Source organism: Triticum urartu, chromosome 2 (assembly GCF_003073215.2).
Source record: "Triticum urartu cultivar G1812 chromosome 2, Tu2.1, whole genome shotgun sequence".
In the NCBI taxonomy this organism is placed as follows: Eukaryota; Viridiplantae; Streptophyta; class Magnoliopsida; order Poales; family Poaceae; genus Triticum; species Triticum urartu.
The window spans coordinates 613453062-613469952 of NC_053023.1; the positions used below are offsets into that span (position 1 = coordinate 613453062).

Here is a 16891-nt window from a genome sequence, read left to right on the forward strand (position 1 = left end):
GTTGCTCGATAAAGCTCCTCTTACTCTATCACTAGCAAGTAGCAAGTACTCCTAGCTCGGCGTATAATCACTACTTAGCAAGCAGTGATTATGGTGGTTTGTGCTCTACAAGCACTAACAAGTGAAATGGATCACCCGCTGCAAAACTGAAGAGAGAAACCAACGAAAAACGTAAAAAAAATCCACGAGTGCTCATCGATCAGCTCTGCACCGAAGGCTGGTCGGACTAAAAAAGTGTTTCAGTTCATCGATAATCGGAAAAGGAAAAAGATACTCCCGCGTCCCATCCATCCGCGCCGAGATTGCAAACGGCTGCCACCACGAGCCCACGACCGTCTCGGTTCCCGTCATGTTCCCGTTCACATCGCACGGCTCCTTTTCCCCGTCATCCCCGCCGCGCACCAGCGGAACCCAACCTACCGGTCCTATATATCCTCGCGAATGCCCCCGCACTTCCCTCCTCGCTCCCGCGCCCCCACGCACGCGCACACTCGCTCGCACTCTCTAGGCGCGCAGCCGGTACAAATCGTGCGTGCCGGCGTCAGTCACGCACGGTGCCTTGAGTTCGCCCACACGCGCGCGCGCGTCCACGCCGAGCTGAGCTGAGCTGAGCAGAGCAGAGCAGGACTTGTTCGACCGGCAATGGCGAGGGCATTCTTACCCTCCGGCCTCGTGGCGGTGGTCGCGCTCGCGTGCCTCGCCGACGCCGCGGCCGCGCAGCTGCGGCAGAACTACTACGCCAGCAGCTGCCCCAGCGCCGAGTCCACCGTGCGCTCCGTCATCTCGCAGCACGTCCAGCAGAGCTTCGCCGTCGCGCCCGGCACGCTCCGCCTCTTCTTTCACGACTGCTTCGTCCGGGTAAGCCGCGCACCCCTTTCCGTTCTTGCTCCACCGTGCTGACATTACTGCTCGCCGTGCCCTCACCGTGACAGTGTCGTTGCAGGGGTGCGACGCGTCGGTGATGCTGATGGCGGCGAACGGGGACGACGAGAGCCACAGCGGCGCGGACGCCACGCTGTCGCCGGACGCCGTGGAGGCCATCAACAAGGCCAAGGCCGCCGTCGAGGCGCTCCCCGGGTGCGCCGGCAAGGTCTCCTGCGCCGACATCCTCGCCATGGCCGCGCGCGACGTCGTCTCCCTGGTACGTTGTACAATACCACGATTGCGTTCGCCAGTTCAGCCGTCGTACCACCGTGTTAACAGCGGGCCGTGCCGCGCTATCCCGTGACACCGGGGTACCCGGCGGTAGGGAGCCAGAGCGGGGCGCATGCGCCCCTGTCAGTCGCGCCAGGCTCGCACGGACCCCAGGACTCTGAAATGCGCAAGTCCTGGTTGGCTCAGGCAGTCAGGCTCGTCTCCTCCCCCTCTCTCTCCTCCGTGACCCCAGCCGGGCGGGCCACCGTCCGGCCTTGCCGTGTGCGCGCAACCCTTTTGCTGTGCGCGCCCAGCCCCACCAGGCCGGGCGGGGCCGCGGCGACACTGTTCGACCAGCTCGCCCGTCAGTCACTTTTTAGATAGCCACCGCGCCATCCTGTCATGCTGCATCTATAGGCTAGGCTAGGGTAGCCATGGTCCAGCCACGCTGCCGGCCGGTGATCCGCGCCCATGGCCGGGCCTTGCATCGCAGAGTCAGAGAGATGCAGCAGGGTCGCTGGATCGTTCCCGGTCTCTCGGTCCCTCCGGAAGCGCGAAAAGGCGGTGCGTTTCGGGCGCGGCCGGATGCCCGCCGGGTCGCGTCGCGACGCACGCATGCGCCGCGCGGTTCCGGGTGTCGGGGCGCCTTGGATGCGTACCGGGGCACGCACAGCCAGCGTACTTCTTTGGGCCTCCGGCCTCTCTGCTCCGGGCCTCCGGCGCTTTCGGCGACAGTGACGTGACCCGAAATGAGATCGGTGGGAAGCCGGTCTGGTGTAGGCTCGGTGTCGTCTCGTCTGTATGTTGCCCGTGACGCTTTTGCAGCAGAGCCTTGGCCGAGTAGGTGTCTGTGACTGTGAGGACGCTGCCTGCAACTGCAAGGCGTGCCCCCGCCCAGCAGGCAGACAAAGTTTCCATTCCGTAGAGTCGTAGGCCACTGACATGCATGACTAGGTATGGACAATTTAGCCCACATGCATACTCTACTTCTCAGAGCAGGGCCCTACTGAAACTCTGTCACGCTAAAACGAAAGGGTAATCACACTGACATGTTTGCCTGTAATCGTTGTTTATGTTGTTATAGACCGGCGGGCCGAGCTACGGCGTGGAGCTGGGCCGGCTGGACGGCAGGTCGTTCAGCAAGTCGATCGTGAAGCACGTCCTCCCGGGCCCCGGCTTCGACCTCAACCAGCTCAACGCGCTCTTCGCCAGCAACGGCCTCACCCAGTTCGACATGATCGCGCTCTCCGGTACACCACTGCTTTTCCTTCCTTCCTTCCTTCTTCGTTAGCGTTTGCACCGTATTATTATATTTCAACATTTCAGTAAAGTAGGTTGATCGCAGTCGCAGCGCAAGCATCTTGCTTTGGCCCTGTGCGCACTTCACGTGACACAACACATCCTGCGTGCTGCTTGGAGCAGAGGACAAAGCGGCTCACTGTTTCACACCGCACTGCACTTCTCCGTTATTTTTTTCGATGAAAAGAGCCTCCCACTTCAGTTTTGCTTGCTTCGAAAGTAGAAAAACACTGACACGGTGATAAAACTGAGGTAATTTCTTTTCCTCGAGGGAAAATGGAGGCCCGGAATCTACTTTCGTTTGGAAAGACAGAGAAAGTCATGTGCTGTTTTCTGACATGGTAGTACTAGCAAGTAGACAAAGGAGCCCGTTTGTGTGTTTGCTAACGCTTGTTTTTTGTTTGATTCCACATTGGGAGTGTGATAAACTATCTCAGTTCCAGTACACGGGCACACGAGACGCTTTGTCTGAATGTTCTTGGTTTTGCGTGAGATCCTATGCTTGCTTTTACATAACCGGAACGCTTGGATTCGGGGCCAGTGAAGGCCCACGCTATGATGACACAAAATAGAAACAAAGTACTGCTAGCAGTAACTTTTGACTAAGCTGGCCAATTTGGCCCATGCAAAGTTGAAAGGACTGTGCGTGCAGGGCCACGGGAGCGCAACTGTTTTGCATAAAATCTTTCGTCCTTTCAACTGACAAAGTCCACTGGCACTTGCATTCCATCATTAATTTGCACTTGCGTGTGCTAGCCTGCTTGTTTAGCTATGTTTTCGTTAATTTGGCAAAATAATATCTTTCTCGTTGCTAAAAGTAATTCATCCTGCAACACAGAAGTTTTGTTTTGACAGAGAAAGCACGCAGCAGCTGCTGGTCTTGAACTGCTATTGGGCCCAAAACCGACTGTTGTAGCTTCGAATTTTCTACTTTCAGGGCTTCAGGCCCGAGTTAGATGATTTTAGGCCGAACGTAGACAACTGGTTTCTTTCGATTACTCAGACCAAGTGCACCCGTTACCGTTTACTAAAATTAAAAGAACTGTTTTTCTCAAGGAAAAAACAGCAAAAATTTCATCCGTGTCTAGACGGCCGTGCCCAAGTTTGAATTTGTTTCAATTTTTGAAATCAAAATTTGAATCTGTTTCGTGCCTGCATTGTGTCCACAGGTGCGCACACGATCGGGGTGACGCACTGCGACAAGTTCGTGCGTCGGATCTACACGTTCAAGCAGCGGCTGCGGTACAACCCGCCGATGAACCTCGACTTCCTGCGGTCGCTGCGCAAGGTGTGCCCCATGAACTACCCGCCCACGGCGTTCGCCATGCTGGACGTGACCACGCCCAAGACCTTCGACAACGCCTACTTCGACAACCTCCGGTACCAGAAGGGCCTGCTCGCCTCCGACCAGGTGCTCTTCACCGACCGCCGCTCCCGCCCCACCGTCAACCTCTTCGCCGCCAACTCCACCGCCTTCTTCGACGCCTTCGTCGCCGCCATGGCCAAGCTCGGCCGCATCGGGGTCAAGACCGGCTCCGCCGGCGAGGTGCGCCGGGTCTGCACCGCCGTCAACTAGCTAGCGTTTCCGTTCGGTCGTGTTTGTGTGCGTGTGTGTTTAGGCTTGGGTCCGTAGCTAGGCTGGTGAATTACTTGTGATGCAGAGCAGATGCAGGGTGTTTTTGCCTGTGGGTGTGCGTTAGTGAGCTCATACGCTACGTTTTGTGGTGGGATTGTGTTAACCATTCTTTGATGGGGATGTGGTATCGAATGGGTCTTAACGGAAATGGGATTAGTAGTCGCATGGTAATTACACTGAAACAAATGCAAGCACTCTGCTTGGTGTGAAAGTGGTGTTCGTTTGGTTCCCAACATGGCTGCCTTTGGCGTTCCAGGTTCAGTGCCCGCTTGGAAGATACTCCCTCTGTTCGGAAATACTTGTCTTAAAAATGGTTGTATCTAGACTTGTTTTAGTTTTAGATACAACCATTTTTAAGACGAGAATTGTCTTAAAAATGATTGTATCTAGACTTGTTTTAGTTCTAGATACAACCATTTCTAAAACAAGAATTTCCGAACGGAGGGAGTACTATACAAAGCGGTTATTTTCCCATGAATCTTCGAATTCAATTCCAATAACCACCCACTCTGTTTGCCTCTTTCCATTATTCGTTCATGTACAAGACTGAATACATAGCGGTTTCCAAATTGGCACGGTATCTTTATTTATATGCAAAGAAAGCTACTATGACAAACAACAACATGTAGACACACATTCAAGGGTTCTTCAGACGATGTGCAGGAGTACAGCAGACATCATGGTCTCATTCTTTCTTCTTCACCACAAGAACTGGGCACTTTGCGTGGTGGCTACAGTAGTTGCTCACACTGCCAAGGAAAAACCTGCAGAAACAATAGCAGAGCAATCGCATCAGTTGGAGATGAGAACATTGTACTCCCTCCGACTTGTAATAAATCAGCGACAGTTAAAATGGATCGGAGGGAGTAACATCTTGTCAAATGTGTCTCAGAGGTGCATGTAAATATGTGATGGCTGATGAGTACTTGATTTATGCTAAGAAGTTAGCACTAATCATGTTCTTATTTTGTTGGTTAAGTACATATAGTTTTCTTTTTAAACAAGCAAGTACAAGATAGTTTAAGTTCTGCGTGTTGCCAACAATCTACCTCTGAGCTGGGTATGACAATTTAGTTGTACAAGGTACGCAAAGTATGAATAACGACAGTACACCAAGAACAACATGGAACTCAGGTGATATGTTTTCTTTTTCAAAAAGGAGGCTTTTACCCCAACTCAGGTGATATGTAGGCAATCACTTAAGAAGGTGAGCATAACACACCAAAAAGATAAATCAGGCTATAACCAAGTATTTATTTTTTCGGACAATGTGTGGATTTTATTAACTCAAAATGGAGCATCACGGGGATAATCAAGTATTTAGCTTGCACAAATGCTAGAGTGCTTAGAGCTGAGTTCAGATGTGAGATTCAACAACACATGCCCAACATAACAAAAAACATTGTTGTTGTAGAGGCAGTTTTCATCGTGAGATGTGCAAGGTCATCTGAATGAGGTATGTCTTACCTCGCACAGTGCTACGATCCTTAGAGGTGAGTTCAACATTTAACAACACATGTTGTACATAACAAAAGACAGTAGTTCTAGAGGTGTTCCTGGGTTTCATGGCAAGTTGTTTGTCTGACCACTACCCATCTATGTACAGACAAATAAACGGTAGCTTTTGAGAACAATTATTTATCCCTCGTCAATTTAGGTGTTGGTCCCATTGCAAGCACATAAGAAGAACATCATCGACAGGGAATGCATTTCACTACAAAAACGATGAAAGAGGACAACATTGACTAACTGATTTAGTACAGAGCACTACAGAGTAACCCATTTCCAGAACTCAAAATAAAATCCGGATGAGCAGAAAAGGACGATGATTGCTACCTCTGTATAGGCCCTCGGCTGTGGCTTCCCAGGATGAGCAGATCAACATTCAACTTCTCCGCAGCTTCGCATATGGTTTCCTTGGGATCACCCACCTCGATGGCGGTCTCTGCATCAACCTACACACAGAATAAATAAATTGACCGACGAGACATAGCCGATGGACTAATCTGATCTGGGAAAACAAGATCCGGTTCTGCCCCCAAATTACTAATTCTCAGAGCCATGGTCGCGCCCATTGACCAGATCGAGGAAGAAATCAGGCATGTGAGCGCGAGAATCACGTACCCCGTGTTCGGCGCAGATGGCCTTGGCCTTGTCGACGAGCGCCTGGGCGAGCTGCCGCTGGTGCTCGGTCACGGACCTGATGAGCTCCGGCGACGCCACCGACGGGCCAACTGCTCCTTCAGTAGACACCAGCAATACGATTTAGCTAGTACTACAAGTAACCGTATGGATGGAAGAGAGCCAAAGAGGCGCGGGCGGGGCTTACGCGGGGAGCCGGCGGGGAGGTAGCTGAGGGGGGAGAAGGGCTGGACGGTGAAGAGGATGAGGCGGCGGGGCGCGAGGTTGCGCAGGGCCCACTCGAGCGCGTAGTGGCTGCACTCGCTCTCGTCGATCGCCACCATCATCTTCTGCTCCGGCGGCGGCGGCGGCGCCGCCTGCGCGGCCATGATCGGCTGCTGGCGAGACGGGATGGATGATGGATCGAGACGACTTTCGAACTGTCTACAAGGACGACGAGCCTCGGCTGGTTGCTTGTGCTTCTGCTCCTCCTGTCTGTCTGAAGTACTGGTAAAAAGGTCCACGCCGTCGCCGCGTCGCGTCGGCTGAAGGCGACCTTCTTCACTCTTCCGGTTTCTAGACCTCTCCCGTTGTTTTGCCTGAGCCCACGGACATAGCACACGGTTTACTTTTTGGATAAGTGTCACATGTGTGACGTGAACCCATGGCAAGTCCAAATACGTGACAAGTCCGTTTTATAACAAGTATATATATTGTGATGTGAGGATGGTAACTTTTTTTTTAAGGGAAAGCCTTGATGACGGTTTGATAAGACAGCCACAAGAAAATCAGGAGGATCCTTTTGCCACACAAGAGGGCTAATCTCCGACTTACTAGCTAAAACATGTGCGGCCATATTGGCTTTCCTAGGACAAAACTCGAACGAAACATTACTATACTCATGACAAAGAAGACACAATCATCGTAGATCGCTGCCACAGGCCCAAGAGAATGTCCACCATATTTCATAATCTCGATCACCCCCATGCAATCGGAGTTCACTATATTCCTGTTGCACCCCATAGTGTTTGCCAGTGAAAGACCGTCCCTCAGAGCAATCGCCTCCGCCGTCGTTGCATCATTAACAACGTCCAAAGATCGGTTGGAAGCAGCCACAAAGTAACCCCGATCATCCCTGAGAACTGCACCGATTCCACCAGATTTGTTATTTACATCAAAAGCCGCATCTACATTGAGCTTTACATAATCTTCTTTTGGCCGAGTCCATCCGTATCTAGCAACAGGAGCACTATTTTTCTTCTTCGCTCTCGAGAAATTTGTAACCAGCGCAAAAATTTCTTGAGCGGATCTAATAGGAAGTTGAACTCTCGCACCATGAGTTACTTGTCGATGCTCCCACCAAACGTACCAGCATGTGGTGGTAATAAGGTCTGCCCGAAAAACACCCGGAAGGAGTGCTGCTGATGAAGAATTATCTGGTAGTAAATCTGCCAACATCGAAGTCCCCTCCCTATCCACGGTACGTGTGATATCTATTTCATGGCCGAGCCCCAAGTGCATCAGGACTTCGTGTACACACGGGCACTGAAAAAACACATGCCTGATGCTTTCACAATCCATGCTGCATAGCGGACACCCTCCTTCAGTTTGAATACGACGATTCGCCAGGACTCCAAAACAGAGGGTAGTGCCTAATAGAGCACACCAACAATGGATTTTCACCTTGGCAGGTACACTTAACGACCATAAGATGTTCCAGATCAGACTTGATGAGGGCCCATGTGGATTTGTTCTTCTCAACTTCCTGCCATGTTGATGTTCCCACTCACAATAATATGCCGACCTAACTGAAAACATACCATTTTTATTAAACTGCCAGGCAACAAAATCACCCATAACGTTCTGAGCTAGAGGAATTCGCAGTATCCGCTAAGCATCCATTGGCCAAAATAGGTCATTTATGAGCTCAGTATCCCATTCACGATCACCCTCCACCAATAGATCAGAAACTCTCGTCGCCACAATATTTTTCCTTGTAGTCATAATCATCCTGGGCCGGACGGGATCCAAGGGTCATCCCATATGTTAATCCTTGATCCATCACCGACCCGCCAAATGTGTCTCCGTTTAAAAGTATGGATGCCTGCCCAAATACTTTGCCAAGTATAAGAGCTGCCCTTCTTCAGTTCACAATTTAAAAGATCTCCCGAAGGAAAATACTTTGCTCCGAGGACTTTTGCACAAAGGGACTCAGGGTCGAAAAGTAACCTCCAACATTGCTTAGAGAGCAAAGCTAGATTAAAACAATGCAAGTCTCGGAACCCCACGCCACCTTTATTTTTTGGAACACACATCTTCCACCATGAAAACCAATGCATATGCTTCTTCCGGTCCTTATCTCCCCACTAGTACTGGGACATAGCATATGTTATCCCTTTACATACTTGCATGGGTAGATTGAAAATAGACATTGCATAAGATGGTAGTGCTTGGATGACAGCCTTGAGCAACACCTCCTTCCCACCAAAAGAAAGTTTCTTTTCCTTTCAACCTCTTAGTCGAGCACAAACTCTGTCAATCAGATATTGGAAACATTCTGATCTATCCGCCCCTACAACGGAGGCAAGCCAAGATATTTTCCAGTAATAGATTCAGTAAGGATATTCAATATAGTGTATACCTCCGCCTTTGTTTCCACATTAGTACAAGGAGCGAAGAAAATGCTGACTTATTCTCACTGACCAACTGCTCAGAAGCTTTACAATAATCATGAAGGACCCTTCTCATGCAGTTTGCATTTTGAGCATCTGCTCTCATTAAAATAAGCGAGTCATCCGCAAACAGCCTCCTTTGGTTTAGAGGAATTTTATAGGAATTCTAGAGGATAGGATTCTTATAGGATTTTTTTTCCTTTAGAGCCCTTTGGTTCATAGGAATGGATTCCTATTCCTACATAGGATTGGTTCCTATCCTCCATATTTCATAGGAAAATAAAAAAGAGCCTAGACTCAATGGAAAAATTCCTTTGGTGTCAACCAAATGACATCTTGTTTCCTATTCCTACTCATAGGATTTGAGATACATGTCATCTCATTTCCTACAAGATTCCTATTCCTATGATAATCCTATCCTATGAACCAAAAGAGGCCAGTGAAACAGATGGCGCCTCCCTACACACCTTCACCCCCACCAAGTTCCCTGCCTCCTCTTCATAGAATAACAGGCTGGACAATCCTTCGACACAAAGAAGAAACAAATATGATGAGAGGGGTCACCCTGTCAGAGACCCCATGTGGGAGTAAAATATTCAGAGTTTAAACCATTCAGTCGAACCTGATATTTAATAGTTGAAACACATTGCATGATCAGATTAGTCCAATTTTCATCAAAAACCAATTTGAGCATGATTTTCTCCAGAAAAGACCATTCAACTTGGTCATATGCTTTATGCATATCGAACTTCACTGCACATGTGCCAACCTTCCCCTGATTCTTCTTATTTATAGAATGATAGCATTCATACGCAATCAAGAAATTATTAGTGATCAAGCGCCCTGGAATGAAAGAACTTTGTAGGGAAGAAATGATCTCAGGTAATATGGTCTTTAGTCAACTTGCAATGAGCTTTGAGATTACTTTATACACCACATTACACAAACTTATGGGGTGGAACTGAGATATAGATTCTGGGTTCTCTATCTTTGGGATTAGAATGATTGTAGTGTTGTTCCACCCTTCTGGGATTTTCCTATTATTAACCGCAAGGAGAACTTCATCAGTCAGGTCCTCCCCAATGATATGCCAAAAATGCTTATAGAAAACAACGTGCAAACCGTCAGGACCCGGAGCTTTTAGAGCACCAATGTTGAAAAGGGCCTTCTTAACTTCATCTCGTGTATGGGCTGCAGTCAACATATCATTCATCATTTGGTTCACTCGGGGTTTAACCTTTCCAATAACCTCCTCGTCCGAAATCTGAGCCTCGGACGTAAATAACGACGTAAAATAATCGACTGCTAGTTTCTGGATTTGGTCATGATCCTCCAGCCAAGCGCATGTATCACTTCTCGATCTCTTGAGGAAATTCCTCTTTGTCCTCGCAGACGCAAAACCATGGAAAAAGGCGGTGTTTTGGTCTCCATGGCGTAGCTAGTTCGCTCACCCATATTGAACCCAATAAATTTCCTCTTGTTCCAACAAGTTCTCCATCTTAATCTGTATCTCACGTTGTTTTGAAATCGCCTCATCAGTCAAAGTCCCTGACATGACTTTGTTTAAATCTTTCTGAAGTTCTCTCAGCCTATGTCTTGGTCCCTTGAGTGTTTCTTTGTCCCAGCTATGTAAAGCCGCATGTACATCGGCAGTTTTGTCAGTCAGGGAAGAAGCAAGGAGTTGGGAACAGTCCCATGCTGTTTGGATAATAGTCTCCACTGATTCCTCACATAACCATCGGCCCTCAACATGTTTTACATCTCTGGAACTTTTGTGTACAGCTCCCACCTGAAATTCAGTATCGACCAGTACATGGCGGTGATCTGACTTACCAAACTCTTCATTAAACACTCTAAAGTGTGGGAACAAATCAGTCCAACTCTGGTTTCTAATGGCCCGATCTAGTCTTTCACGGATTCTGCCACGTCTCCATGTAAACATATCATCGGAAAATCCCAGGTCCTCTAAATCACATTCTGTTAAGACATCTCAAAAGAGTTACGTGCACCTATGGAGACGTTGGTTACCACCTTCTTTTTCATGGCCATACAAAATCTCATTGAAGTCTCCTGCCAACAACCATGGGAGACCAGCCATAAGTTTTAACTCCCTCATGTAATCTCATGATAGGTGCTTCTGATCACTACCTGGTTCCCCATAGAATCCAGTGAAACGCCATGCCACCCCACTATGTTCATCTACACGAATATCAAAGAAATTAACTCACACCTGCTCGAAGTAACATTAAGGTTGTCCTGGTAAAACAAGATTAATCCACCACTCCTTCCATTGCTTTCAGAAATCAGAAGTTTACTAAAACCCAACCTGGCCATCAATGTTTCTGCCTTAGCTTTTTTCAAATGCGCCTCAGAAAGAAAAATCACATATGAACGGGCTCGCTCCTGAAGAAGCAGGAGCTCGCGAACTGCCAGAGCTTTGTTCATACCCCGACAATTCCAACAAAGTATTTTCATTGCTCTTGGCAATACTCCTCGAGACAGAAACCGCAGCTGCTCCCGGCTGTTCTCCTTCTAAATTCACGTAGCAAACTCGAAAATCTTGACAAAGCAAGAGACGAAGAAACCGATCACGAGGCCTAGCACAGCAAGGTCCGTGCCAGGACAAAAAATTAGCACCACGCCGACGTGCACTGGGGCTGCAAACAACTCTGATGAGTTTGTATCCAAGATCACCTCCCAAACTAGTCAACAGACATGCCTACTACGCCTGCAATATCCATAGCCTGCATCGGCGCCAGATTTGTTGCCGCCCACGCTGCCGGCGACGGCGACGGACGAAACCCTAGCATGATCGCCCTGTCCTAATCTTGTACGTGAGGATGGCAACTTTAATTGTCAAGTATGGCAACTTTCTTTTTGAATGATAAGTTTAAGTTTTTTTGGGGTTTTTTTATGACAACTTCAGTTGTAAAAAAACGTCATGACAAGATTGCTTCGTGCCACACGTGTGTCACTTAGACCTCTTTTTTCGAGAGTACGTGTTGGGAAACGTTGCATTGAAAAATAAAAAAATTCTACGCTCACGCAAAGATCTATCCATGGAGATGCATAGCAACGAAGGGGGGAGTGTGTCTACGTACCCTCCTAGACTGAAAGCGAAAGCGTTTGACAACGCGGTTGATGTAGTCAAACTTCTTCTAACTCCGACCGATCAAGCACCAAACGTACGGCACCTTTGAGTTCTGCACACGTTCAGCTCGGTGACGTCCCTCGCCTTCTTGACCCAGCAAGGTGTCGAGGTAGTAGATGAGTTCCTCAGCACAACAGCGTGGTGACGGCGTAGCGTCATGCAACATGCGACCTCCTGTTTCATGCGTGGGTCGATGTGAGAGGGCAATTCTATGTGTCACTTATAGTGAGACCTAGCCCGCTCTCACGCTAGGCTCCTCCTAACCGGGCCAGCCCAGATGCGCGGGAGGCCACGACCTGATTTTTGTTTTTCTCTCTCTCGTTTTTTTGCTTTTGTTTATATTTTCAAATATTCTACATAAATATATTACAAAAACAATTTAAATAAATAGTTTTAAAAAAATGAAAAAATAAAAATGTTAAATATCTATAAATAAAATGTCTCTCATGTATACAAAAAAATACAATGTGTGTGAAAAAGGTTGATTATGTATTTATAAAATGTAGAACAAGTATTTGAAAAAAAATCAAGCATTTGGAAAATGTTAAATGTGTATAGAAAATATGTTGACCATATATTAAAAAAAAATTCAAACTTGTATGTGAAAAAGTTAATCAAACATTTTAAAAGAACTTAATATTTGTATAGAAAACATGTTGCATGTATTCAGATCTTAATGTTGTATTTGTAAAAAATTAATCAAGCATCTAAAAATGTTAAAAATGTGTATAGAAAAAATGTTGACCATGTATTCAAACAATGCTAAACTTGTATTTGAAAAATATTAAATGTTTATAAAGATTTTTTTTCTCCCATGTTTACAAAAAAACATGCAATCTGTTGAAAATAATTAATCATGTACTTAGAAAATGTTAATCAAGGATTGTAAAAAAAAAATAGACAAGTACTCCCTCTGATTTAAAATATGTGTCATATTTTTGAAGTAAGGTTAGTGCATCCGGTCATCCCCAGTCCAAAATTGTGACACTTATTATGATTTGGAGGGGGTATTTGAAAAATGTTAAGTGTGTGTAGGAAAAATATTCACCATGTATGACAAATGTTAACATAATATTAAAAAAGGTTAATTAAGAATGGAAAAATAAAGCGATAGAATACTCAAAGAAACAAGTGCAAAAAGAATGAAAAACAGTGAAAACCGATAAAGAAAAAAAGAATAACAAAACAACTGATGAAATCCATGAAAGAAACAAAAATACAAAGAAAGAAAGAAGGAAAATGGGAAATAAAAACTAATTAAAGCCATGGAAAATGAAAAGAGAAACCAAGGAATAATGAAGAAAACTGAAAATCCAAAAATGGCAAACAAAAGAAACCTCAAAAAAGGAAAACGGAGAAAAGTAATGCGAAAGTGTGAAAATCAAGAAAAAAACAAAGAAAAACGAAGAAAACCGTTACAAATCTATAAAAGGAAAACTGAAGAAAGTTAACGAAAAGAGGAAAATGAAGAAAAACAAAGAAAACAGTTGGAAAATGAAGGGAAAAAAGAAAAGAAAGAACCAATTATTGTGGGAATAAAACAAAGAAACAGGTGAATAAACAAAGCCGCGAAGAATGTAAAGACCAAAAAAAAAAGAAACAAAAACACAGCGAACACAACTATAACGACGAAATGAACACACCCCAAGGAGCGAGCGCTACGTAACGAGCCGACTCAATACTGTAGAGAACAGGAAAACTCTTCAGGCGCGGCAGAAGTTAGTCTCGTGATAAGCGACATATAGCTCCGCCACCTCTATTTCTCCCTTATAGCGAGATGTCGAGCAGCCTCGGAGTCACTAACTAAGGGTACCCCTTACAAAGGTCAATTCACTTTTTCAAGTTGCGACAAGTGGCGCACTGCATGTTCGTTAGGAGTTTTTTCTTTATTATAGATTCATTTATTCTAAATGTTTTATCTCCTAAACCGCGCGTCCAAATCATGAATAGTTTTGACCTTTGGTTTTCTTGCGTTGAGATCCCATGTTAATAGGTTTTGACGATTTTTTCATGAAAAACCGGGAAAAATCGAGACAAAAGCACAATTTTCCCTTGACTTTTTCCATGGAAGCAAACGTGTGCCTCGACGAGAAGCAAATTTATACATCTCTTGGAAGAAAACCTGTGGCTGCATGAGCAGCAAATCTGAAACAAGTTTCCCCCATTTTTCGGGAGGCACAATTGTGCCTCTTTACGGAAGTAAACCTGTGCCTCCACGTGAAGCAAATTTATGCCTCTCGCAGATGAAAAAAAACACATTTTCCGCACAAATTGTTGTTTTCTCAATTTTTTTGTCCAAAACCAAAAGGGCAAAAAACCATCAAAACTCAAAAACACGTACAGAAAACTAATTTTCTCTCTCGAAGGAGCGCCTAACACGTGACATATGGCAGCGGCTAGTGCTCCAACTGGTAACCCTCAATTAGTTCTTTTTTTGAGAAATACCACTCAATTAGTTGCTCTCGGGAAGCCTCGCCCGGAAGAAAGCGCAAGACTAGCCGGACCAAGCGCGAGCGAGGCCACAACCTTTCTTTGTTCTGTTTCTTATTTTCACGTTTTCTATTTTGGTTTTTTACTAATTTTTTTAATTTTCTTTATATGTTAAATTTCTACATATGGATTGTACAAAAATCACTTTACAGAAAAGATTGAAAATGTTAACCAACAATTTTAAAAATGTTAAATGCATATAGAGAAAACATTTATCATGTGTACGAAAACTCTGTACAAAAAAAGATATACAATATGTATAAAAATGTTAATGATGTATTAAAAAATGTTAATTAAGCATTTTGAAAATGTAATGTATTTCAAAAATATTAAACAAGCTTTTTAAAAATGTTAAATACATATAGAAAAAATGATTGTCATATATATGAAAAATATGATAGAAAAATATAAGGTGTATGAGAAATGTTGATCATGTATTTAGACAATGTTAAAACGTGTATAAGAATGTTGCTAGTGTATACAAAAAATGTACAACATACATTAAATAAAAATTAGCCGTAAAAATGTATAGTTAAAAAAATTATTTCATATTTGAAAATTGTGAAACATGTATAGAAAAATGTTCCTGATGTATGCAAGAAGTGTACATTATGTGTGAAAAACAATGATCCTTGCCATTATGAAAAAGTTTGCGTGTATTGAAAAATGTTGACTATGTATTCAAAAAGCATTAATCCTGTATTTGGAAAATGTTAATATGTATTAAAAAATTATATTAGATACATACAAGAAATATATAATTTGTGTGGATAAATAGATATCAAAATATATAATTTTTCAAAAAATGTTAATCATATATTTATAAAATGTTAAATATGTATATAAAATATGTTTATGATGTGCAAATGTTGAATGCATACAGGAAAAGTTAACATGTGTTGAACAAAAAAAAACCGATAAAAATTGACAATAAACAAAGAAATCCAATAAAAACCCAAAAGGAAACAAAGAAACCCAAAGAACGGAAATGAAAACCTAAGAAAACCCATGCAAAAGAATGAAAACAATGAAAACCAAATAGGATCAAAGAAACATCGATCAAAGCCAGGAAAAAAAACTGAAGAAAGAAAGATAGAAAAGCAAAAAACCCAGAGAAAATTGAGAACGAAATAAGGAAAAACAATGAAAGAAAGGAAAACCAGTGAAAACCGTGAGAATGAAACAAAGAAAAATGAAGACAACCAATGAAAACCAAGAAAGAAAAGTGAAGAAAGAAAGATAGAAAAGGTGAACAACCCAGAGAAAATTGAGAAATAAACAAGGAAAAGCAAAGAAAAAAGGAAAACCAGGAAGGAAACGAGAAAACTGGTTAAAAAGGAAGAAAAAACAAAAAATATGAAGAAATTCTGTGAACAAAGAGAAAAACAGAAGTAAAAAAGAAAAAAAATAGAAAGAATAAAGGATAAGAATTGGAAGAAGCGAACCGCAGTGAACGCAAAGAACCCCTGACCGACTGAGCAAGCCGGCCCATCACAGTACGCCCAGCGAAATGCTTCAGGCGAGACGAGAGCTACTCTAACATTTAGCGAGATATAGCTCCCACGGTTATGCTCCCATTCTTCACAATATGCGAACAGTTTGGTTTGCTAACATGCTTATATTTTATGCTCAATGTATAAATTACCGACAAAATGCATAGGCGTGCAACCCAATGCTGACCCATACAAATATTAATTTTGATTTTGTGAAATATTTTTATTTAATACATTTTAAACACCGTAAAATCAGTTTAAAAATAGAATAGACTATATGGGGGGAAACATTTACACTATTAATATTCATTCGATAAAAAAATGTTCACGTTATATGTGCAAAATGTTCTTACATTAAAGTAAGTATATATCCATTAAAAATGGTTCATAGTTTTTAAATTGTATATTCAGGAAAAATCATACACATGTGAATATATGCTCAGATAATGTGAAAAAACATTCATGTCTAAAGTTAAGTAAAAATAATATAAAATGGAGAGTAAAAGGTATGAAAAGAAAAAAAACCAGAGAAAAGAAAACCAAAATATTAAAACTAACATAAAAGAAGAAATGGAGAATATGAAAAGGAAAAAAAAGCAAAAGTAGAATAAGGTAGAAAACAGGAAACGGGTCTGCTCAAGATCTCAGCCCTTCGTGTTGAGCATGAAATTTCAGGAAATGGGAAGTCTTCTTGGTCTTCACAAAATTTAAGCCGAAAACAGTGTCGTGGCAGCAATTTCAAAAACTGTTGCCGGGGTAGCAATTTCGAAAACTGTTGTCGTAGCAACATTTTAAACTCTTCTTCCTCATGGGCATGGTAAAGCCTCCCCGTGCCGGGGTCCTCCGCTTGTCACCGCTGTTAGTAATCTATCTATTACTCAAAAGTTGACACATA

The 16891-nt window shown here is 44.0% G+C and overlaps 2 protein-coding genes across 3 annotated transcripts; one reads left to right on the top strand and one right to left on the bottom strand.

Annotated features, from left to right (window-relative positions):
• Window positions 1-451: 451 nt before the first annotated feature.
• LOC125539182 (peroxidase 50-like) lies at window positions 452-4217 on the top strand. Its single transcript, XM_048702552.1, has 4 exons — window positions 452-858; window positions 944-1141; window positions 2219-2384; window positions 3603-4217. The coding sequence occupies exons 1-4, from the start codon at window positions 643-645 to the stop codon at window positions 4007-4009; spliced, it is 987 nt and encodes a 328-aa protein (XP_048558509.1). The 5' UTR covers window positions 452-642; the 3' UTR covers window positions 4010-4217.
• A 338-nt stretch (window positions 4218-4555) lies between these two features.
• On the bottom strand, window positions 4556-6712 carry LOC125539184 (universal stress protein A-like protein). Of its 2 annotated transcripts, none has more exons than XM_048702553.1 (4): window positions 6399-6712; window positions 6194-6309; window positions 5906-6024; window positions 4556-4833 (listed from the first exon to the last, which is right to left on the bottom strand). In XM_048702553.1, exons 1-4 carry the CDS (start codon window positions 6577-6579, stop codon window positions 4755-4757), a joined length of 495 nt encoding a protein of 164 aa, XP_048558510.1. In that variant the 5' UTR covers window positions 6580-6712; the 3' UTR covers window positions 4556-4754. The 2 variants fall into 2 exon arrangements, with proteins under 2 accessions (XP_048558510.1, XP_048558511.1); XM_048702554.1 differs by having other exon boundaries at window positions 6194-6303; window positions 6399-6711.
• Window positions 6713-16891: the final 10179 nt, after the last annotated feature.

Bases quoted from the DNA above. Each gene is read 5' to 3' on its own strand.
- LOC125539182 (XM_048702552.1), top strand. From the start codon at position 643: ATGGCGAGGGCATTCTTACCCTCCGGCCTCGTGGCGGTGGTCGCGCTC. The intron at 1,142-2,218 runs GTACGTTGTACA...ATGTTGTTATAG, and splicing joins CGCGCGACGTCGTCTCCCTG to ACCGGCGGGCCGAGCTACGG. The intron at 2,385-3,602 runs GTACACCACTGC...TTGTGTCCACAG, and splicing joins CGACATGATCGCGCTCTCCG to GTGCGCACACGATCGGGGTG.
- LOC125539184 (XM_048702553.1), bottom strand. From the start codon at position 6,579: ATGGCCGCGCAGGCGGCGCCGCCGCCGCCGCCGGAGCAGAAGATGATG. The intron at 6,025-6,193 runs GTACGTGATTCT...TTCTGTGTGTAG, and splicing joins CCATCTGCGCCGAACACGGG to GTTGATGCAGAGACCGCCAT. The intron at 4,834-5,905 runs GTAGCAATCATC...TTGTTTCTGCAG, and splicing joins AGCCGAGGGCCTATACAGAG to GTTTTTCCTTGGCAGTGTGA.